The sequence below is a fragment of the Heterodontus francisci genome, chromosome 17 (assembly GCF_036365525.1).
Source record: "Heterodontus francisci isolate sHetFra1 chromosome 17, sHetFra1.hap1, whole genome shotgun sequence".
Taxonomy (NCBI): Eukaryota; Metazoa; Chordata; class Chondrichthyes; order Heterodontiformes; family Heterodontidae; genus Heterodontus; species Heterodontus francisci.
In genome coordinates this window covers 70,183,493-70,208,889 of record NC_090387.1, presented here as the reverse complement: position 1 = coordinate 70,208,889, position 25,397 = coordinate 70,183,493, and the positions used below count along the sequence as shown (strand labels likewise).

Sequence of the window (25,397 nt, the reverse complement as noted above, 5' to 3'; positions counted from 1 at the left end):
GGGGTGGGGGTTGGTGGAGAGAGATAAAGGTCTTTCCTGAAAGATGGACATCTATCCAGAATACTCTGCATCCTACATCAAGTGTGTGGGCAGAGATTGACTACTTATGCAAGCAAAAATAATGCCAGGTATCTCTCAAAATCAGTTTTCAATATAGTGACAAGTTAATCAATAAATTAGTCTTCTCATTTAAAGCTTCTTCACAAAAATGCACATTTGTTGTTGTTTTTATTAGTAAGATAAATCTTTAATGCCTTTATCTTTCAAAATTTGCTCACTGGCCCCCGGGCCGAGCAAAAATCTTAATGTGGCCCTCCACCCAAAAAGGTTGAACAACCCTGATATCAAGACTTAGATGAGGGGACCAAGTGTAATGTATCCAAATCTGCTGAGGAAACAATGTTAGGTGGAAAAGTAAGCTGTGATGAAGAGACAAAAGAGCTTGCAAAAGAATTTAGACAAGTTAAATGATTGGGCAAGAATGTGGCAGTTGTAATATAATGTAGAAAAATTTGAAATTATCCACTTTGGTAGGAAAAATAAAAAAGAATATTTTTAAATAGTGAGATTGGAAAATGTTATTGAGAGGGACTTGGGTGTCCTTGTACATGAAACACAAAGTTAGCTTACAGGTACAGCAAGCAATTAGGAAGGCAAATGGAATATCAGCTTTTGTTACTAAGTGATTAGCATATAATAGAAAAGAAGTCTGATTGCAATTATATAGGGCCTTTGTGAAACCACACCTGGAGTATTGTGTACAGTTTCGATTTCCATACCTAAAGAAGGAACATTGGACATAGCAGACCTCCTCTTCTACTACCCATCTCCACCACGCACCCCCCCCCCCCTCCCGCCAACCCCATCCCGACGACCACTTTTCTCGCCCCCCCCCCCCCCCGATTGTGAATATCTTGACTGTAAAATGAGGAATGGGTCTCCTGGGATTGACTGTTTACTTTGCCATCTTAGACTGTCTGCAGTCAAATGTTCTGAAGAGATAAAAAGAAATCTAAGTTATAAAGGTGCTCTTAAAATGAATGGCCTTTTAGGATTGGAAATAAAGGTCTGACTTGTACTATTTTCTAAGAGCCACATAAATGCGGACATGATGGGCCGAATGGCCTCCTTCTGCACTGTAACAATTTTGTGATTATATTTCTTGAGTCAAGTATCTTTGGCAAACTGCGCTGCATCTTTTGCCTCGCTTCTTAAAAGAGTGCTTAAACAGTCTAGTAAACTTTGCTACCTTGATTAATTTAAGCTCTGTATCCTCAGTTATTTTAATTGTTATGGCATTTAAACCCGCACCTTCCAACAGCATCTTTTTGCAATGAGTGGTAAAAGAAAACTGTTTTCAAAAGTTAACTGTACTGAATTTCTGAATGACCATTTAATCAATAGACTATTGAAAGGAAGATGGGGAAATTAAAACTAAACTGGATTATTAATGAAGACTACCTGTCCCATTTGTATAAGATGGTATACCAGAATTTTAATTCTGTCTACCTCTAGGAGAACACTGCCTATAGTAAAAGCAGTAAGATGTTATCAGAGGAAAAACACAAGCTGCTAACTTTGTTATTAATTTAAACATTGACATATCTTATTTTTCCTTTCAGGTTTCAAGTGCCCAATTTGTTCAAAATCTGTAGCTTCCGACGAGATGGAGATGCACTTTATAATGTGTCTCAGCAAACCACGACTCTCCTACAATGGTACTGTACCAATTACTTCTATGCTTGCAGTATGTGTGTTGTTGTTTCTTTTGAGTGTTGACAGTGAAGGTACAGCATGTTATCCTGTGAAGTGCTTTGAGATGTCTCTTTGTAGACAGTGAATGCTGGGATGACATATCAAGACGTGGTAGAGCATCAGTGATCCTTCACTTGCTGAGTTTCTGATCTCTGTCATGTTGATGTGGGGAATTGTTGATCAAGCATTGGGTTTTTGCTCCTGGAAGGAAGGGAAAATCTGAGAGATGCTTCCACCCTTGCTACTTGGTTTCCAGAGGTATTCCAAGCCATTCCTGTACCCCTCTTGTGGTGAGTTTCAAGGGTTTCCACATGCAACTCCAGGAGGTGGGTTTAAAGTAGCATAGGTGCAGCTACAGAGAGCGGTTACCCACGTGATGACTTGGCAAGGATAGTGTGCAGAGCAGGAAAGACTTTCTCTGTAGGGAAAGGGAGGAAGTAACTTCAGAGGTGCTTGTTGTAATCAACTAAAAAGTTGAAAATACAGCTGGTCCCCTTTTTTGAATAGTTATGAAATTATACTGTAGTACATGGGCTATCGTTTGCAGTGTGGTGATGTTTTAATATTTTGAATGTTGATATATCTAAGTTTGGACATGTTCCTTGTCTCTAGGATAAAATTGCAGTGAATTTTGCTTCAACCTATCAAACTAAAATCCCAATAGCAAGGCAGTGCTGTGGCACCACCCACTTGCTGCAGGTCTGATCCTGCTTCCCTTTAGCTTATCCCCCATTGTTCCAGTTCACTCCATATATCTGTACTCTGTATAAAACTGGTCTGACATGTTTGCTGTGAACTGTGTGGTAACTTACCCCATTACTCTCAAACTTCAGTTTGCTGCTGTCTAATTCAAGGTCAGTATACAAAACTGTCAATACAAGAGACAGGTAGTTTCTATTTATGCTGCTGATTTTGTTGTTCTGGGGAATAACCCATCAATTAGAGAACGTCCAGAATTGATGTTTCCTCTGCTTCTGGGTACCTCCATCTCAAATTGGAGCAGCCGAACTCATTGGCATAAGTAGAAATAGAGTCAAATCCTGGTCTGTTACAGAGCATTGGCATGTTGAATCTTGCTTTATTGATCTTCGTCATGTTTTGGGTGACAGCAACCTGGTTTTCAACCAGTGTGGTTTTTGCACTCTTTTTCATAGTGTAAATTTATTGCTTCCCTTACATTGGCATTCTTGCGAATTGTCCTGATGAGTGCAAGATGAAAACCTTCGAACAAAATGACTCTTTTCAGCAATATTCATGTACTTCTAATATGCTGCTATCAACATCTCTAAAACCTGATGAAGCAAATGTCTGCTCACTTGTGTATTGACAAGGTCTGAGACTCAATTCTGTGGCTGGAATTCTGAGCATCTTAACCTCTCCTCCAGTATCTAAAAATCCAACAGTTTCTACTTTGAGTAGGAGTACTTCCAGTGTCCAAAACCACCTGTTAAGATTTGACCAAACTCGTCCTACAAGTAAAATAGCAGGCAGATGGAAGATCAAGCCAAAACTGCAGGATCTGAACTACTTTATTGCAACAAATCTCTATTAATTAGAGAATCCTAAGCAGTGCAGAATCAGGTACTTCATGGCAGGGATATATGCTTTAGTCGTAAAATATGATCATTAAGACAAGCTGACGGTTTTCAATTGTGATATTAATTTACTGATGAGTAGAAGAGGAAATGTTCCTATAATATTGAACCTTCATATACATACTCCAGCTGCTGAGAGCTTGGAATCTATTGAAAGCAGTGACTGGATGCTTTTGAAATGTGCTGTGCAAAGGGAATTTGGGGTATTAGGTGGCAGGGCAAATTGATCAGCGCTGACGTAAAGACAAAAACCTGCTTGGATGTAGTAATGGCATTTTAAGACTACCAGTGTAGTGATGGGCAGGTCATCTCTGCTAAAAGGCTGAAGGCTGGTATGCCATAGTTGCCATTTGTTGAGACCATGGCCGGAATGTTATGCTGATGATGGAGGTCTTGCCATCCGGAAAAAGCAACGCCGAGATCCCCGAGTCGCCTCTTCTCCAGAAGGCCTGCCAAATCAATTGCCAACCGGGCACTTAAGTGGAGAGGTCCCGCCCTCTGAGACCTGTCGGCCAATCAGAGACCAGCAGCTCTTCTAAGCACCACCACTGCTGGAGGAGCACCTACCGAAGGCCGAGGAGCGTCGCTGGACCCAGGCCACAAGTAGGTTAGGGTGGGGGAGGGGTGAGTAGTGGGGTCGGTAGCAAGGGCAGGGGTGTGGCTCTCAGCGGGGGCCCCCCCCCCCCCCCCACTTCCCCGTGCTGGCTCCCTTGTCCAGGCACTGAGTGCCTTCATTGACTGGCCTTCTGGCCTCGGTCTAAATTTTGGCAGAGGCGGGATGGTGGCGGGACCACCCCCCCTCCCCTGCCCACGCCCGCCCAGCCACCATCCCACCCGATTTTATGCTCTCCCTGCCTGTAAACCCGCCACGGGGAAAAGCATAAAATTTGCCCCCCCAATGTCTCTCAGAAGGGCAAATCTAAGCTGGTGGGACACCAAGGGAGAATGGCATAAGGTAACAGTTGCAGGAGCTGGCAGAGAGGCTACAATGGCAGGCTATTATTACAAAATGTAAGTTTTGATTTTCACAGGAAGAAAGCATGTTGAGTTGCTGTTGTTGATTTTGGCATTATGCATTAGTCACCTGAGGAGTAAGGTGTTCTTCCCACCACTGTCATGTATATGAGACATATTCTGAACCACATGCCAGTTCTTTATCTCCCATCCACAACAGATGCCACTGTTGGTTCTGTTTTGGAAGACCTATGTAAGTACTGGATTAACACCTCAACTTCTTCCAGATAAAATGCTAAACTTAGTTATGTTAGTATTTAATAACTGGTAACGAGTACAATGTAGCATCTGCAACAGTGCTGTCCCTCACTTTTCACAGAAACATTTAGGTTTTGCCTGATATGCCCAGCTTCCCTTCACCGAGGAGTGGGTAGAATCAAAACTCCATTGTTGCACAGCTGAATTCCTAAGGACCATTTAAGGCTTATCCTTTTTACAGAATTTTCTGTTATGTGTAGCCATTTATTAGCCTTTTCTCCCCTCATTAATTTTTTCCTTTTTGTGTTCAGTTTTGGTCCCCTTACATAGTTGTTGATCGAGGTTCCGAACAAGGTTCAAAGGCGGACCAGTGGAATGATCCCCAGTTTAAAAGCTCTTAGTTGTCATAATTGGCCTAGAGAGCTGGTTCTTTTTAATCTAGAAAAGCATAGGCTTTGGGGAGATTTAATCAAAGTGTTTAAAATGATGATGGGGCTAGATGTGTCTTTATGGACAGCTTATTTGAACTAGATTGGGTAGGGAAAATGAAGTATCATGTACATAAGTTATGCAAGCATAGATTCAGGTGCAGGCCTGTTAGCATATAAAAAGGCTTAGATCTGTGATAATGAGAGTCTGGATAGACCACATGAGCATTGTCTATAAATGAACAGCGCTGAGTTCATTCCTGACCTATGTCTCAATCCATGGGATATGGCATTGATTTTGGGGAAATCCTGTAGACCTTTCTCCTCAAAAGTATGGATAAAGTAAAGTTACAGGAACGAATGAATGGACTTGTGAGACTTAGATCCCGAGACAATGCAGCTTTCTGACAGAAAATAGCCAGAAATAGATCTTGAGAATGTTTTGAGAATAAGAGGTTGCCAAGGTTTTGTTGTGCAGTGTGAGTGCATTTAGATGTTTTCATTTTTTGAATTAAAAGTTTATTTATGCTTTCCTTAAGTCTCCTCTCATAACCAGCAAAATATATAAGATCCAAGGAGAGAGTATTCATCTTGGTAATCGCTTACTGGGGAGAAACTTGGTGGTTACACTTTCTCTGAACATTGATAGATTGTTCAAGAAGCTATACAGGATCTCTGGATGCAGAAAGATAGCCATTTATGTTCCCAGTGCTCGTTAGAGTCTGCACTTTATGGCTTAGCTCTTCAAAAGGACAATCCAATTGGACATTGAGGAAAAGAAACAGTAATAAAAGGCCTGGTGAAATCTTCAAATGATTCCACTGTAATAAAATAATCCTCACCAATTTTCTCCCCTCCCCTGATGGTGCAGACTCCTTGCTGTGGTATAGTTTCAATAGGCTGCTTTCAACAACATATGCCAACAACCATTATTCATGTTTGATGTGGCTTGATGGCGTGTGGTGGCAGGTTATTTAGCTACATAAGACACCACAGCTGCTCCAATCTGTCATCGCCTGACAACTCATACATGTGCCCTCATAGTAAGGATTGCTAGATAGTAATCAGGAACAGTGACACTGAAGTCAGTCGTGGCATTCCCTACTACTGTGTGGCTGAGATTGGCTAACCCAGCATAGGCTGGAGATCTATCTGGACCTTCTTGCTCTGTAGGCTTAACTGCTCACTAGATATGATCCATTGTCTCTCGAGATAAGGAGGCCCAAAAGAAAAGAAAAAGAGAGAAAGATATGCTTAAGTGAGTCATTAGGACGACTCCAGATATTCACATTGAAATATATAACTGGAACAGATTTATACATTCATGCCCAGATCCTGTCCATAATCTCCTAAATTGTTATGTTTAAGCTATTCTGACTTGTTCTTCAAGACTTGTGACCTAGCTCTCTTGTAAGTTCACATAGCAGCCTATTGCCTGCACTTGGTATGTCAGCACTGATGATTACCCAAATTCACTAATAGCACTCAGTAGCTAAAGCTTTTGTTTAACATTTAAATTTGAAAACAGAAGCCAAGTTATTTGGAATGAGAACAAAGTCAAGTAGAAATGTTACATTTTCTCAACTAAGGTCAGAGAGTAGTCCAACAGTCCTGGGAGTAACAAAAACAAATGCTGGAATCACTCAGCAGGTCTGGCAGCATCTGTGGAAAGAGAAGCAGAGTTAACGTTTCGGGTCAGTGACCCTTCTTCGGAACAACCTTCCGAAGAAGGGTCACTGACGCGAAACGTTAACTCTGCTTCTCTTTCCACAGATGCTGCCAGACCTGCTGAGTGATTCCAGCATTTCTTGTTTTTGTTCCAGATTTCCAGCATCCGCAGTATTTTGCTTTTATTTTAGTCCTGGGAGTAAATTTGAAATCCTATAAAAGGATGTGCGAGATGCCATCTTGAAACTAGAATAAGCAGACTCATGACAAGCAGGATAGGATAGTAGAGTGCATCAACAGACTGGAGCCAGCAGATTTCCCAGAAAGACAAAACTCCTTCAGATGTAACGGTTAAACTGCTAGCCAATCAAAAAGTTAACCACTTTCATATTGATGCTATCCAAGATGCAGGCAGATTTACACAGGGAAAACATGTTTGCTATCTGTCGTCTTCACCATATAAACTGAAAAAGCCTAACTTTATGAAGCATTCACTGTAATCCTTAAAACTTCATAACCACACTAATTTTGAACTGTGCAGTTTAAATGAACATGATTACAAAATCAAGATATTCTGTTTGTGTTTATTAAATTGACTATTTCTCTTTGACTATATAAAAGTAGTCTAATAAAATAGTTATGGATTTAAAAGTGGAAACAGAGCTTAAAATCAGTTTGGAGGGATATATGGGACTTTGCATGGAGAGGACACTGCCTGTGACATTTTGGATAAGTTCTAATTGTTGGCAGGTGGAGGTGGATAGGCTAGCTCGAGAGCATTGAGAAATCATTCTTCAAAGTGCTAAAAATATGAATTGGAGTTTCAGCAATGATAGGAAGAGGTATAGCAGAATCAGTTGCTGTTGCGAAGATGAAAGAAAGTGGTCTTGTTAGTGGAATGCAGTGTTGTGAAGAAAATTCAACTGGGGTCAAGGTTCTGAATTCTGGACTGAGGCTGAAGTGCCAGACTGGGAGCTTGATCAAGTTAAGACTCGAAATATGTGGGTGTTCAGAGCTGAAGAACCTGGTTTCAGTTCATTGGCAGTAAACTAGAGGAAATTCTGCCACATCCCATGTCCTAATGTTTGAAAACTGTTTTGAGTATATGAGCAATCTCAGGATTGATGGAGGTATAAAGGTAAAACGTGGTGTCATTAGCATATGATTGGAAGTTGACTCCATGGTTCCAAATGATTTTGATGGATGGTAACATACAATGAATAAAAAGGAGATAAAGGATGGAACCCAGAGATGCACCAGACCTGACCATGTTGGTACTGGAGGAGAAACCTTTGGAGGAAATGAAAGGCCTTTAATGTGATAGCTATGACTGGAGCTGGGAAAGTGCACAGCTACAAAACTTGACAGCCAAGGAGAAATGCTAAAGATAGAAGGATTAGGTAGCAGTATGAAAGGCATTGAGAGAGGTTGAGGACTAGGGAAGAATGAGCCACATTTGCTATTACCGTGGATGTTATTTGCAACTTTGATCAGTACATTCTTGCTTCTGTAGGTAGGGTAGAAGCAGACGCACTCAAACAGAAACTGTTGGGAAGATAGTTGTGAGGCAATAATGTGTTCTGCAATTTTTGGCAGAAAGGGAGGGAATGGCCAAATCAGGAGTCAGTATTTTCTTGAGAATTGAAGCAGTAATGACAGTTTTGAAGACAAAGACAGTACCGTAAGATAGGGATATGATAATGTCAGAGTGCAGGTGGTCAAAATTGGGAAGCGGAAGATAAAGAAGCAGGTGGTATGCTTCATCGACATAAGTTTAATGAGGGTGGACTATTGGGAAGCTCTGTCTGGAAGAGGGCTGGGAATCTAGGGAGATGCAAGATGTTTGGAGAATACATGCTTAGTACTTGATATAATTGGGAGGAGTGAAGAGTTAAGTGGGACCTTTTTAATTACGTTAGTTAATATAGGATTAATGTGTGAATGAACAGAGTATTGTTAATAAGATTGGTGAGTTTCTGGTGCAGATTGACATGTGAAAATATGATGATGTGGCCATAACCGAGACCTGGCTCAAAGAAGGGCAGGACTGAGATACAAGGTGTTCAGGAAAGATAGTAAAGGAAGAAAAGGGGCAGGAATGGCACTATTGATTAAGGAGTGCTGGAGAGAGAGGATATCGCAGAGAGGGTCAAGGACAGAATTTATTTGGCTAGAGCTAAGGAACAAAAAAGGTGCAGTTACATTACTCGGTGTAGTCTATAGGCCATCAAATAGTGGAAAGGATGTAGAGGAATAAAATTTGCAAGGGAATTACTGAGATGCAAGAATTATAAAGTAGTTATAAGGGGCTACTTGTAATTTTTCAAATATAGTCTGGCATAGTAGTAGTTTAATGGGCAGAGAGGGGCAAGAATTCCTAGAGTGTGTTCAGGAAAATTATCTACAGCAGTATGTTTCTAGTCCAGCTACCAGGTACTGCTGGATTTGGTTCTTGGGAATGAGGTGGGCCAAGTGGATCAGACATCAGTAGAAGAACATTTAGGGGACAGTGATCATTGTATCATAAAGTTTAGGTTGTTGATGGAAAAGGACAGATAACAGTCTTGAGTAAGAATAATTAACTGGGGGAAAGCCAACTTCAGTGAGGTCAGAATGGATCTGGGCCGAATAAATTGGAATCAAAGTTTGGCAGGAAAAACAGTAGCTGAACAATGGGCTACTTTCAAAGAAGAGAGTGTTTGGGCACAATTGAGGTATATTCCCTCGAAGGTGAAAGGTAGGGGAAATAAATTCAGAGCTTCCTGGATGACAAGAGATAGAGATGAAGGTGAAGGAAAAGTGTGCTTATGACTATGTCAGGTAGATAATACTACTGAAAACCAGGCTGAATATAGAAGGTACAGTGGGGAAGTGAAAAGGCAAATAAGAGAAGCAGAGAGAGAGTATGAAAAAGGACTGTCAACCAACATAAAAGGGAATCCCAAAGTCGTCTTTAGGCATAAAAATAGTAAAAGGATGGTAAAAGGTGGAGTAGGGCTGATTAGGGACCAAAAGCGGGATTTACGCATGGAGGCAGGGGAAATAGCTGAGGTATTGGCCGGGATTTTACCCTCGGTGGACGGGAGCCACCCACTGAAAAGTCGTTGGCGAACCTGCTTCTGTCTGGCCTCCGGATCTGACCCGTATTTTGCGGGTCCCCGGGCTTTAATTAGTCTGATGCAGGACTTCCACCCACTTGAGGTAGGAAGTCCTGCCGAATAGAACTGCTGGCCAGTCAGCAGGCCAGCAGCTCTCTGTCCCAGCAGTGCCACCAGGAGCGGTGGCTGCTGCTGGGATTACAGCCCAGCTTGAAGATGTCGGGGGACTCCGGAACGCAAGTAAGTTTTTGTTGCCTCGCCGGGGTGATCGGTCGGGCCCCAGCGAGGCAAGGGTAGTGGGATGGGGGGGGAGTGTTGGGGGTGTTAGGGGCATCAGAGGCAGCCCTCCATTGGGTACAGGGTGCCCGATCATGAGGGCCCCCCCAGGCTGTCAGAAAGCTGCCTGCTTTTGTCAGGTGGCTTTTCTTGGGTCTAGGACGCCCACTTGCCATGTGTAAAATTCCCATGGAGGCAGGTGAAGGCCCTTAAGTGGCCAGTTCTGGCCTGGGGTGGGTGGGCTGTTTTTCGCCACTGCCTCCCCGCTCAATTTTACACCACCATCCCCCCCCCACACCTGGCAGCATCCCGCTGTTTGGGGGGGGGCGTAAAATTCAGCCCATTAATTGAATACTTTCTTTACCAAGGAAGAAGATGCTATGAAGGCCACAGTGAAGGAAGAGGTAATTAATATACTTGAAGGATTTAAAATTGATAAGGAGGTGGGATTAGATCGGCTGTCTATACTTAAAGTTGATAAAGAACCAGGGCTGGATGAGATGCATTCAAGGTTGTTGAGGGAAGTGCGAATGGAAATTGTGGAGGCACTGGCCAGAATTTTCCAGTCTTCCTTAAACTTGGGTGATGCCAGAGGACTGGAAAATTGTTGATATTGCACCCTTCAAAAAAGGATGTAAAGAGAAGTCCAGTAACTACAGGCCAGTTAGTTTAACTTTGGTGGTGGGGAAACTTCTAGAAACAATAATTCGGGACCAAATTAATAGTCACATGGACAAATGTGGGTTAAGCCAGGACGGATTCGTTAAAAGAAAATCATGTTTACCTAACTTGCTGGAGTTTTTTTTGAAGAGGTAGCAGAGCAGGTTGTTGTGGTGTACATGGACTTCCAAAAGGCTTTTGATATAGTGCTGCACAACAGACTTGTGAGCAAAATTATAACTTGTGGAATAAAAGGGACAGTAACAACATGGATACGAAATTGGCTGAGTGGCAGGAAACAGTAGTGGTTAATAGATGTTCTTCAGGCTGGAGGAAGGTTTGTACTGGAGTTTCCTAGGGGTCAGTGTTGAGACCCTTGCTCTTCCTGATGTATATTAATGAGCTAGATCTTGGTGTACAGGGCACAATTTCAAAATTTGGGGATGATGCGAAACTGTGAGGAGGGTAGTGTAGAACTTCAAAAGTACATAGACAAGTTGGTGGAATGGACAGACAGATGGCAAATAAAGTTCAATGCAGATAAATGTGAAGTCATTCATTTTGGTAGGAAGAACTTGGAGAGACATTATAACTTAAAGGGACAACTCTAAAGGGGGTGCAAGAGCAGAGGGACCTGGGGGTAAATGTGCATAAGTCATTGACGTTGGCAGGAGGGGAGATGAAGAAATGTTTTTTTTCCACCCAGAGGGTGGTTGGGGTCTGGAACTCACTGTTTGTAAAGGTAGTAGAGGCAGAACCCCTCAACTCATTTAGAAGGTGTCTGGATCTGCACCTCAAGTACCGTAACCTGCAGGGCTCTGGACCAAATGCTGGAAAGTGAGATTAGGCTGGGTGGCTTGTTTTTCGGCCGGCGCAGACACGATGGGCCAAGAGGCCTCTTTCGGTGATTCTATGACCGGTTGAGAGAGCAGTTAATAAAGCATACAGTATCCTGGGCTTTATTAATAGGGGCATAGGGTACAAGAGCAAAGAGGTTATGTTAAACCTGTATAAGACACCAGTTCGGCCTTAGCTGGAATATTGCGTCCAGTTCTGGCGCCGCACTTTAGGAAAGATGCAAAGGTGTTGGTGACAGTACAGAAAAGATTCGTGAGAATGGTTCCAGGAATGAAGAACTTCAGGTTTGAAGACAGATTGGAGAAGTTGTGACTGTGTTTTCCTTGGAGAAGAGAAGGCTGAGAGGAGATTTGATAGAGGTTTTCAAACTTGAGAGGGATCTGGACAGAGTGGATAGGAAAAAACTTCCCGCTCAGAAAGGATCAAGAACAAGATGGCACAAGTTTAAAGTGATTTGGCAAAAGAAGCAAAAGTGACATGAGAAAAAACTTTTTCACCCTGCGAGTGGTTAAGGTCTGGAATACGCTGTCTGAGAGTGTGGTGGAGACAGGTTCAATCGAGGCATTCAGAAGGGAATTCTCTGGAAGAATGTGCAGAGTTATGGGCAGAAGGCGAGGGAATGGCATTAGGTGAATTGCTGATTTGGAGAGCCTTCTGTGCTGTAACAACTCTATGATTCACTGGGTGACTTGAGCCAAACTATGTATCACAAACATCCTACACACAAACCTAAATTCTCCTCTGTTATTCTTGTACAAGTGAGTTCAGCATCCCTTTCTTTGACTTTTAGGAACTTTGACTTCATTCAGCCTTTTATTTCAATTACACCAGGTGTATGAAGGTTAATTTACATATTGATTGAACAGAATCTGATCCTCATTATTTTTAAACCTCCGAACAGCCCATGCACTGGACAAAATTTAATTTTCAGCACTTGGTGTGAAAATCCTAGCCAAACATGGAGAGGTTCCAGTGGACTTAATATTTTTTCCTGATTTCAATCATGTTCACATCGGAGTTAATTTTAAACCATCATTATATTTATATTGAATTTTCTTTCTTTACATCTGCCCACTTTAGTTTTCTCATAACTCTAATTTCGAAAGAGAACTTTGCTGCTATGTAAATAGAATGACTGAACAAAGTGACAAAAGAAAAGTCACTTTCACATTCTAAGCTTATTGAATGTGGTCAAAGGTATCAGTTTTATAGCCAATTTAAAAGACCAATTTTAATTTGTGTTTTGTTTTGAATATTGCTAAAACTTGCAGAAATGAGTGATGGACTTGAAAAAAGAATCAAGCTAAAGGGCCATCCACAACTATATAACTCATTCATGGACACCACATATGGCCTTGGCATCAGATTATCACAACATTCATGAATAGTTCTTTTTTAAATTCTTTAAGTTGCATATTTATTGTGGCTCTGGTTACTTATTTGCTGTTATGCTAGTGAGATAATGGCCCAGATTTTTCTGCCAATAAAATGGTGAATTTAATTGTGCTTGCGGTTATTAATGTGTAAATCATCCAGAAAATCATGATGAGGAAGAGATACTCCATGTATTGTGAATCGCCTAAAGTTGCTGGACGATTTGCGCTACTCCACCATTACATACAAACATGAGAATTAGGAGCAGAAATAGGCCATTCAATAAGATCATGGCTGATCTGTTGGTGTTTTGAATTCCACACCCCCATCTAACCCCAATAACCTCGGATTCCCCTGCCTAACAAGAATCTGTCTACCTTTGCCTTAAAAATATTCAATGACCCTGCCTCCACCACCTTCTGAGGCAGAGAATTCCAAAGTCACATAACCCTCTGAGAAAAAAATTTCTCCTCATCTTTGTCCTAAAAGGTCAACCCCTAATTTTAAAAGTGTCCCCTAGTTCTGGACTCGCCCACAAGAAGAAACATCCTTTCCACATCCACCTTGTCAAGACCGTTCAGGATCTTTTAACCTTCGATCAAGTCTCCCCTCACTCTTCTAAACTCCAGTGGAAATAAGCACCGTTTAGAACATAGAACAGTACAGCACAGTACAGGCCCTTCGGCCCACGATGTTGTGCCGAACCTTTAACCTACTCTAAGATCAAACTACCTACCTACCTTCATTCTACTATCATCCATGTACCTATCCAAGAGTCGCTTAAATGTCCCTAATGTATCTGCTTCTACTACCACCGCTGGCAGCGCATTCCACGCACCCACCACTCTCTGACATCTCCCCGAAACCTTCCTCCAATCACCTTAAAATTATGCCCCCTGGTGATAGCCCTTTCCGCCCTGGGAAAACGTCTCTGGCTATCCACTCTATCTATGCCTCTCATCATCTTGTACCCCTCTATCAAGTCACCTCTCATCCTTCTTCGCTCCAATGAGAAAAGCCCTAGCTCCCTCAATCTTTCTTCGTAAGACATGCCCTCCAGTCCAGGCAGCAAATCTCCTCTGCACCCTCTCTAAAGCTTCTGCATCCTTCCTATAATGAGGCGACCAGAACTGAACACAATATTCCAAGTGTGGTCTAACCAGGGCTTTATAGAGCTGCAGCATAACCTGGCGGCTCTTAAAACTCAATCCCCCTGTTAATGAAAGCCAACACACCATACGCCTTCTTAACAACCCTATCAACTTGGGTGGCAACATTGAGGGATCTATGGACTTGGACCCCAAGATCCCTCTGTTCCTCCACACTGCCAAGAATCCTGTCTTTAAGCCTGCATTCTGCATTCAAATTTGACCTTCCAAAATGAATCACTTCACACTTTTCCAGGTTGAACTCCATCTGCCACTTCTCAGCCCAGCTCTGCATCTTGTCAATGTCCCGTTGCAACCTACAACAGCCTTCCACACTATCCACAACTCCAGCAACCTTCGTGTCATCGGCAAACCTGCTAACCCAGCCTTCCACTTCCTCATCCAAGTCATTTATAAAAATCACAAAGAGTAGAGGTCCCAGAACAGATCCCTGCGGAACACCACTGGTCACCGAGCTCCATGCTGAATACTTTCCATCTACTACCACCCTCTGTCTTCTATGGGCCAGCCAATTTTGTATCCAGACAGCCAACTTTCCCTGTATCCCATGCCTCCTTACTTTCTGAATGAGCCTACCATGGGGAACCTTATCAAACGCCTTGCTAAAATCCATATACACCACATCCACTGCTCTTCCTTCATCAATGTGTTTTGTCACATCTTCAAAGAATTCAATAAGGCTTGTGAGGCATGACCTGCCCCTCACAAAGCTATGCTGACTGTCTCTAATCAAACCATGCTTTTCCAAATAATCATAAATCCTGTCTCTCAGAATCCTCTCCAATAATTTGCCCACTACCGACATAAGACTGACTGGTCTATAATTCCCAGGGTTATCCCTATTCCGTTTCTTGAACAAGGGAATAATATTTGCCACCCTCCAATCATCCGGTACTACTCCAGTGGACAGTGAGGACGCAAAGATCATCGCCAAAGGCGCGGCAATCTCTTCCCTCGCTTCCCGTAATATCCTTGGGTATATCCCGTCTGGCCCCGGGGACTTATCTGTCCTCATATTCAAAATTTCCAGCACATCCTCCCTCTTAACCTCAACCTGTTCGAGCACATCAGCCTGTTTCATGCAGTCCTCACAAATGATCAGGTCCATCTCACTAGTGAATACTGAAGCAAAGTATTCATTTAGGATCTCCCCGACCTCCTCCGACTCCAGGCACAAGTTCCCCCCACTATCCCTGATCGGCCCTACCCTCACTCTGGCCATCCTCTTGTTCCTCACATAAATGTAGAACGCCTTGGGATTTTCCTTGATCCTATCCGCCAAGACTTTTTCATGTCCCCTTCTAGCTCTCCTAAGTCCATTCTTCAGTTCCTTCCTGGCTACCTTGTCACCCTCTAGAGCCTTGTCTGATCCTTGCTTCCTCAACCTTAAGTAAGCTTCCTTCTTCCTCTTGACTAGCTGTTCCACATCTCTTGTCATCCAAGGTTCCTTCACCCTACCATCCCTTCCTTGCCTCATCGGGACAAACCTATCCAGTCGCAGCAAGTGCTCCCTAAACAACCTCCACATTTCTGTCATGCATTTCCCTGAGAACATCTGTTCCCAATTTATGCTCCCCAGTTCCTGCCTAATAGCATTGTAATTCCCCCTCCCCCAATTAAGTATTTTCCCATCCCGTCTGCTCCTGTCCCACTCCATGACTATAGTAAAGGTCAGGGAGTTGTGATCACTATCACCGAAATGCTCTCCCACCGAGAGATCTGCCACCTGGCCTGGTTCATTGCCAAGCACCAAGTCCAACATAGCCTCCCCTCTAGTCGGCCTATCTACATATTGAGTCAGGAAACCTTCCTGTACACACCTGACAAAAACTGCTCCATCCAAACTATTTGCACTAAGGAGATTCCAATCAATATTAGGGAAGTTGAAGTCACCCATGACAACAACCCTGTTACTTCTGCACCTTTCCAAAATCCCCCTCCCAATTTGTTCCTCCGTGTCTCTGTTGCTATTGGGGGGTCTGTAGAAAACTCCCAATAAAGTGACTGCTCCTTTCCTGTTTCTGACTTCCACCCATAATGACTCAGTAGACAAACCCTCCTCGGTGACCTCCCTTTCTGCAGCTGTGATACTATCCCTGATTAGCAATGCCACTCCCCCACCTCTTTTCCCTCCCTCCCTATTCCTTTTGAAACATCTAAACCCTGGAACCTCCAACATCCATTCCTGCCCCTGTGATATCCAAGTCTCCGTAATGGCCACAACATCGTAGCTCCAAGTACTGATCCATGCTCTAAGTTCATCACCCTTATTCCTGACACTTCTTGCGTTAAAATAGACGCACTTCAACCCATCATACTGGCTGAAACTTTGTCCTGTCAATTGTCTAACCTTCCTCACAGACTCTCTGCACTCGGTATCTGCCTGTTCAACAGCTACCCCATCCACTGATCCATAGCTCCGGTTCCCATCCCCCCGCCAAACTAGTTTAAACCCTCCCGAAGAGCTCTAGTTTGTCCAACCTTTCCTCATAAGACAACCCACTCATTCCGGGTATCAGTCTAGTAAACCTCCTCTGAATCGCCTCCAACGCCTCGGAAAAGTGACTGCTTGCCCTCAACCTCCCGGTGAGTTTCAACATTTGCACATTAATGGCCAATTAAACTTGCGGTCGAGCATTATATGCTGTTAAATAGCAGTTCATAGTTTTTAATGAGATTTTTGTTCCTGCAATGCCACACAACCTCTCCAGCCCAGAAAAGCAACTGTTTCAACTGTGGATTCTCATTCTTGCAGGAAATACATTGTTAAATTTTTAAAGTTTAAAATTTACCTTTTTTTCTTACTTTTTCTTTGTCTTTTTTCTGTCTTTCAGTACCTGACTTCACTCTTAATTCACCCTATTTTCTTCTCCATCATTCCTTTTCTCAATTCTTAAATTTCATTGTTTAAGGAGACAGACTGTTGGTCCAGTTGTTCATCAAAGTCCCAGATTCCCTATTGCCCTCGCCATACCATTTATCAGCTCGCACTTCCAGCATCTTGCAAGGCAAAAGGTTTTTGAGCTGAAGACTGAGGGGAATATGTAAGTAACCAGGTACTGTGCAAGACGCCCTGCTCCAGCAAATTCTGGGCCAATAAAAAATGTTGGAGATAATGCAGAGGTGAACAGTGGCATTCTTGTTTTTAATAAATAAAGCTTTAGTGTGTGTCCTCAAGTCATCCGGGGACTACCAGTGAGGTCGCTATTTCATTTACTGGCCTTGTTCGGTATCTAAGTAGATATGAAAGGCTAATGTTTGCTCTGGTGTAAGGAATGTAGCCGGACCCGAAGATCCGGGTCACCATAGAAAATAAAATATCCAAATTGCACAGCTTCCATTTCTTTTTCTGACAAAAATTGGATCCAGTGATGTCACTTATCGCAATTGCACGAATCTGCAACTGCAGGACATGTACAGCACACAATACATGTGACTGATGGGTGTGCTTCACAGGCCTCATTTTTTGGTCAGGAAACACCAACGAATTTTCAAAAGGCCTTTTCTTCTCAAATTCAAAGGTTTTTTTAAAAAAAACTGATTCACCACTGGGGAAAAATGGGGTAGTTTATCAGTGGAAATTGATTTAAAACTGATTTAAATGATCCTAACTTTAGTGCTATGCAATACTTATGCAATAAATCATCTTCACTCCCAGATTTGTATAAATGGCAATTTGTTATTTGAATTATACGTTGTGGTGAAATTAAGCCTTAATTCTGAAATTTATAAATTGCCAATAAGCAGTTATTTGCTTGTGATGACTATCACCGCAGTACCTGGGTATGGTAAAACTATAATTTTTTGGTGGGCAGAGATGAGTGACATTAAAAAGAACTTGCTGGATCTGATCACTCAGAATCCCAGGGCTTATTTAGAATTATGCTGACTGTGGGCTTGATGGTGAAGCTTTGTGTACGCATTTAGAAATGGGGTCAGCAGACAACTGCAGCGGCTGATGGGATTTGCAGCATTTTTCACTTCATAGGTCTGCATTTATCCAGTGATGTGTGGCATAGTGAATCTGACCTGAGTTCCTCCTGGGATTTTTCATGACAACTTAGGTATTTTCTGAATGCCTGTTCATTAGTTGTTCCTGTTATAGATTTTGCAGACTGACGTTATGTTTCCTTTCCAGACAAAGTTAACTCTCAAAATTCACATAAGAAAGTAAGTTTCAGACGAATTCTGAAATCCCACTTCCATTGTTTGACATTCGGGAGTTTTGTAATAATAGAAATTAATTTTCTGTCTGCATTTTAATCCTTAGTTTTTCTATTCTATTCAGGTTCTTGCCTTTAAAGTCAAGTTTTTAATTGTGATTTGAGTTTAATTGCCCAAAGGTCTTTCAGGATACTAACACTTTTGCTGTATTACAGATTCTCCAGTAGGAGATATATGTCCAAAGGTGAAAGTCAGTTCTTCCGATATGAGAAAGTAGTTTCTGGATAAGTTCTAGGGCTCTCCACCCAATCTTCCAACTCACACCGTCATCCCCACCCAACCCCAAAACATAAAAACATAAAATTTTAATATTTGCTTTACAACCATTGACAAAGGCTAGAATTTTGTTCTCACGGCAGGGGTCCTTCCAATGGGCCCAAAAGCAGGGGACGATCGCCGCTTTGACATTCTGTGGGTTCTGGAGCCCCATTTTACAGGGGTCAGTCAGCCAGCCAATCAGAGGGCTGGCAGCTCCACCGGGGTGGCCACTGCTGGGACTGCACCTGAAAGAAGAGGATGCCATGGAAGGACAGCACCCCGAACCAGCTAAGTTGGGTCTGGGGTTCCTGGGCCAGTCAGGCAGGCCCCAGCGAGTGTTGAGGGCAGAGGTGTGGATGAGGGTAGGTGGTGCCGTTGCTGCGGGGACAGCCATTGCCACCAGGGGGCTCCTCCATGGGCCAGAGAATGCCCGAATAGGAGTTTTCCCTCCCCCAAACCCACTGGGAGGCTGGCACGGCTTACCTGGTAGTTTCCCCATGTGGTGGAGGCTCACCCCTTGTTGCTAAAATGCTAGTGATGGCATGAAGAGGCCCTTAATTAGCCACTTAAGTAGCTCAATTGGTCTCTGGGCGGGAAGGCCGTCCCCCACCTACCCTGCAGCTGCAAGATAATATGGCAGCAGAAGACGACGGGCACTCCACCCCAGCCTTCCCTCACCATTTTATCAGCCTCCCAGCCCATTGACAAAATTCAACCCAAAATCTCCAAAGCTCCAACCAGCAGTCATAGAGGGATGAGGCAGATGCTTGTGCTTCGTGCCACCATCTCCATATATTATCTCTCGTTATCTCTCTTCCCATGCCATCCCCTCTTTCCCATGCCAACTCTCTCATGCCAACATCATCCCATGCCTGTTTACCCCCCGCCACCCTCCAATGCCGTCCAATCCCTCCAGCTGCGGTAACTTTGTTGTTGGGCTCCCCTTACCTTCCACTGTTCTTTTTCTTCTTTAGTCTCCCACTATCAATCGTTAACAACCACACCTGCATCACGCGCTTCAGCCCTTCCCACATGCCTCTCTGCCCACCAAATCAACCCACCGACCAGTCAGAAAAGTGCAGACAGACAAAAACTGCATATTATCCATTCATATTTTTCTTCTATCCTTGGTTCTGTTTCTTCATTCATTAATATGGTTTGTGGAGTCATAATCAACCAAAATCCTTGCTGATGCTGCCATTGTAACTGCCTGTGTTAAGCCAGAAAACTTTTCTTCACAACTCCTCAGATACTGAAGCAACCCATGTCCGTATGCAGCAAGACCTGGACAATATCCAGGCTTGGGCTGATAAGTGGTAAGTAACATTCGCGCCACACAAGTGCCAGGCAATGGCCATCTCCAACAAGTGAGAATCTAATCATTTCCTCTTGACGTTCAATGGCATTACGATCGCTGAATCCCCTACTGTCAACATCTTGGGTGGTCACCATTGACTAGAAACTGAACTGGACCAGCCACATTCTGCAGTGAGTAACCCGCCTCCTGACTCCCCAATGCCTGTCTACCACTTACAAGGCACAAGTCAGGAGTGTGATGGAATACTCTCCACTTGTCTGGATGGGTGCACCTAATGCAACACTTGAAGTTCAACACCATCCAGGACAAAGCAGCCCTCTTGATTGGCTCCCCATCCACCACCTTCAACATTTACTCCCTCCACCACTGATGCACAGTGACAGCAGTGTGTACCATCAAAAAATGACCTGCAGCAATGCACCAAGGCTCCTTAGATAGCACTTTCCAAACCCACGACCTCTACCACCTAGGACAATGGTAGCAGATGCATGGGTACACCACTACCTGCAAGTTCCCCTCCAAGCCACACACCATCCTGCCTTGTAACTATATTGCCGTTCACTGTCACTGAGTCAAAATCCTGGAACTCCTTTCCTAACACCACTGTTGGTATACCTACACCCCAAGGACTGCAGCGGTTCAAGTAGGCAGCTTACCACCACCTTCTCTAGGGCAATTCAGGATAGGCAATAAATGCTGGCATAGCCAGCGATGCCCACATTCCCTGAACAAAAAAAAAAGGATGATAAATATTTAATTAGTCTACAACATGAGTGCTTGGGGCCCCAGCCGTGGCATGTGGTACAGTGTCACCTGGTCACATCATATACACTGACTGCCCTCGTCCAATTTGGAAAGCCTCAAAAAAAATTACGACTTTTGCAATAGATTAATTTATTATTTTTAAATTGTGTTTCCTAACTGGAGTTCAATGCTGATGTTCTTGAGGTATGTTTTTCTTAATTTTTTCCCTGTGCCCATCAACCTAAAGTAAATTAGAGACAGTTAATGGCTTTCGTGCCTGCAGTAATACGCACTGTATATAAGTCCAGTCAGCTCAGATATGTGATTGTTCAGTTTCCTTAGTAACTTAATGTTATAAAATTCTCAATTACAGTAATATGTTGCAATATATTTTAATTAAATCAATGGGTACTATAGCTTCATAAGTTACGGTAACAATTGGAAAAGCGTAACTGGGCTGGTAGACTAAGATATATTATGTTAAATGGATCTGTTAGACTTGTCCATGCTGATTTTGTAAGTGGACGCATTTGGCAATCAATTTATTATGTAGATACAGCAGAGATATTGGCTCTGGTACAAGGTTAGTAGTCTTCACCTTTTACATGGTTGTGTCAGTTTATATCTGTATTCGTGTTTGTACTACCTCAGACAAATGTTTTTTCACTTTTTCATATATTGCCAGCTATTTTTTATGAAATATAAAAATCTGTTCTTTACATAATGCAATAATTGCAATACACTGAGGAGTATTAATTTACCTATTTTAGAATTTTACTGCACAATTTATAGATGATTAATTTTATTGGCTAAATCTAGATGCAGATATTATGCTGATGACTACATAACAAGCATACAATATAGAGCACTTTGAAAAGCCCCCTCAGTGTGAACTTCCTAGAAGCTATTTCCAAATATTGAATTAACTGTACCATATCAATGTAAGTTCACAGCTGTAAATATTAAAGTCTAAAATTACTGTTTTAGCCCTAGACAAATGATTTCTTCGATTTCCAACCTCCTACTCTCCTCCTAACCCTCTGCTGCCCTCCAGTATTTAAGCAGAATGTAGAATTTAAGCTTAGGAACCAAAACACTTTATAGAGTTACTAATTTATTAACTGTACCAAAAATAATGACTGAGACACCATAATAAATCTCTCTGTATTGAACATGGAGTTTTCTTCTATTAACTAAAAGTGGAAGGAGAGGAATTCCAGCCCAGATTATTATTTCCATTACAGAATTATTTCTTTCTAAAAAAAAATTAATGGATTAGTATTTGGCATCTCTGGTAATTGTGGTTCTTGAGAACTAGTCATACTAAAACAGCAAATGGAAACGTTGGCCCATTAGCAAGTTTTGATGTTAAAGCATATCCATTTGGAATTTTATATCAGCTTGTGCAGCCTGAATATTACTTAATTGCTTTATACAGCAATCTGCAGTTTTTGACGATCATATTGAAAATTGCACACTGCCTTTCATTTGATAGTTGTCTTCAAAATTTAAGTTTTTCAGAACAGTAATGATGTATAAAATTATAAAAATTGACTGAATTTATATCAGTTGCCACTTTTCAGTTTTCTTGTGATTGCTATACCCTTGAACATTTTTGTGTTAATCCGTTTATTAGCTGCACATAAGTACATTTTAGCATAATATAAAAACACTCTGGTGAACTACTTCCTTCTCACTCTCCTCGACGCCCCCTGCCCCATTGTCCAAACCTGCCTCACTACCAATAGGGCATGTAAAATCTGGCTTTGATGCATGTGGGGAAAATTGAATTTATTTTTGTATTTTTTCAGACTTGTGCAAAATACATTTTTAAAAAGTCTGACTCTTGACTTAAAATGAAAAGACTAAGGTTGATTTAATTGTACTAGATTGAATGAAAAACTGATGTAATAATATTAGTTTCCATTAATCCCTTGCATACATGGATGGCAGTTTGTCCAGCTTGTAATTAACATCAACTGACTGTAATTTATTGTGAAGCCTTTGTATGAATTGTTCAATAAAAATTCTCTTAATGCCTTTAATAGAACCCTGCTATCCAACTTGGTTAAGATCAAGGTTTATTTCAAACATGATTACATTATGTAAGTGGAATGTCTGATTTCCCCAACGTAAAGGAAGTAATAAATGTCCAGACCATAATGACATGGTGCTGGAATAATTAGTTTTAATTAACTTGATGGGAAGCCTATAGTCTGCATATTACTGCAGAATAGTTTAGTTTGCATTATTATGGCAAATAAGACTGGTAATTTAATGTCAATTTGTGGGCAGTTTTATGCTGTGATCCTATACTCACTAACAGTTGTGGTAAGGGTGCTCAAATCATTTCACATGGAGTGACTTACAGCTGATAGTGAAGGGGGTACTTCTGTGTGGCTGGTTGGGTTGGCTTCAAATCTAAACCCAACAAGTAAAGGGAATAAGTAAAGGGAATATCTCCTTGCTGACATACTACCCAGTCAATTGCATATTAGGTTTGGTACATGGGACCCGCATTTCATTGAAATCCTATTCTAAGTACCTGTTGCATCTGTTACTGTTGTAGGTAGCACTGTGATAGGCCGTTTCAATGTTAAAGGTGTCATGCTGTGCAGAATGCAATAGCTGTTATTTTATAGTGAGTATGTCACTCTGTACAGTTACTGGGTTCCCACAAATCACTGGTAGTGCTTTCTGAAATATTTTCACAATGGTGTCATTCGAGTTTTACTTGAAGACTTCAGCCTCTCTCAAAAGCCTGAACTTGGGCTTGATGTCTTTTCTTCTCAAAGCTGCAGCTCTGAACTGAATTTGGGTTGTGCAGTCTGAGCAAGTGCAATGCATTAAATTTTTCAGTATGTGTCAGTACTGTTCAGCCAGTATTTGATGGAATAATTCTCTTTGGGTTCTAGCACTTTCTACTCTGTAGCTTTTGAATAATTTTGAAAGCAAGAAGACAAAAGATCAGCAGCTTAATTGAGGTAAAATTTCTGTTGAACTTTTTTTTGCATAAGAGGATGTAAGATAATGAGGAACAAATGACTAAGTCTTGATTACATATCTGTCATAACTTTTGTTTAGTGTTCGACAAACTTCAAAAAATAAATTAAGCTGGAATGAAGGGCCAGGCAAAGGGGTGAGGAGGAGAGACACTGGCCAAAGAAGGGACAACCGAGACTTCATGTTAGTTAATGTCTGTTCCTTTTTTGTTAAAAAGTGGGATTTTCAAACCAACTAATTATCTGTCTGTTTTACACTGCCAGTTGAAAGGATAATTGCTAATTCCTTACACCATTTGAGGCACAGATCCTAATCCTGACAGCTACAAGAGAAAGACGGAGAAAGGACCTGTAACCTTTGCAGCCTGGATGAATCTGTATGCCATGCTTACAGGAGTGTGGCAGGTTGCACCACCTGTTGGGGGTTTTCTACAAGCCTCCCAACAGCCATTGGGAGGTAGAGGAGCAGATATGTAGACAGATTTTGGAAAGATGTAAAAGGTAACAGGGTTGTAGTGGTGGGTGATTTTAACTTCCCCTATATTGACTGGGACTCACTTAGTGCTAGGGGCTTAGATGGGGCAGAATTTGTAAGGAGCATCCAGGAGGGCTTCTTGAAACAATATGTAGATAGTCCAACAAGGGATAGGGCCGTACTGGACCTGGTATTGGGGAATGAGCCTGGCCAGGTGGTGGAAGTTTCAGTAGGGGAGCATTTCGGGAACAGTGACCAATAATTCCATAAGTTTTAAGGTACTTGTGGATAAGGATAAGAGTAGTCCTCGGGTGAAGGTGCTAAATTGGGGGAAGGCTAATTATAACAATATTAGACAGGAACTGAAGAATTTAGATTGGGGGCGGCTATTTGAGGGTAAATCAACATCTGACACGTGGGAGTCTTTCAAATGTCAGTTGATCAGAAATCAGGACTAGCATGTTCCTGTGAGGAAGAAGGATAAGTTTGGCAAGCTTCGGGAACCTTGGATAACGCGGGATATTGTGAGCCCCGTCAAAAGGAAAAAGGAAGCATTCGTAAGGGCTGGAAGGCTAGGAACAGACGAATCCCTTGAGGAATATAAAGACAGTAGAAAGGAACTTCAGCAAGGAGTCAGGAGGGCTAAAAGGGGTCATGAAAAGGCATTGGCAAACAGGATTAAGGATAATCCCAAAGGCTTTTTATACGTATATAAAGAGCAAGAGAGTAACTAGGGAAAGGGTTGGCCCGCTCAAGGACAGAGAAGGGAATCTATGTGTGGAGCCAGGGGAAATGGGCGAGGTACTAAATGAGTACTTTGCATCAGTATTCACCAAAGAGAAGGACTTGGTAGATAATGAGCCTAGGGAAGGGAGTGTAGATAGTCTCAGTCATCTCATTATCAAAAAGGAGGAGGGGTTTGGTGTCTTGCAAAGCATTAAGATAGATAAGTCCCCAGGGCCTGATGAGATCTACCCCAGAATACGGAGGGAGGCAAGGGAAGAAATTTCTGGGGCCTTGACTGAAATCTTTGCATCCTCATTGGCTACAGGTGAGGTCCCAGAGGATTGGAGAATAGCCAATGTTGTTCCTTTGTTTAAGAAGGGTAGCAAAGATAATCCAGGAAATTATAGGCTGGTGAGCCTTACGTCAGTGGTAGGGAAATTTTTAGAGAGGATTCTTCGGGACAGGATTTACTCCCCTTTGGAAACAATCAAACTTATTAGCGAGAGGCAGCATGGTTTTGTGAAGGGGAGGTCGTGTCTCACTAATTTGATTGAATT

The 25,397-nt window shown here is 42.3% G+C and overlaps 1 protein-coding gene across 1 annotated transcript in view; it reads left to right on the top strand.

The window, feature by feature from the left end:
- znrf1 (zinc and ring finger 1) overlaps window positions 1-25,397 on the top strand; it is a 290,054-nt gene that overhangs the window by 148,567 nt on the left and 116,090 nt on the right. The window contains exon 2 of the mRNA XM_068049616.1: window positions 1,623-1,718. Within this exon, the coding sequence (XP_067905717.1) occupies window positions 1,623-1,718 (96 nt within the window). The remainder of the gene's footprint in view (window positions 1-1,622; window positions 1,719-25,397) is intronic.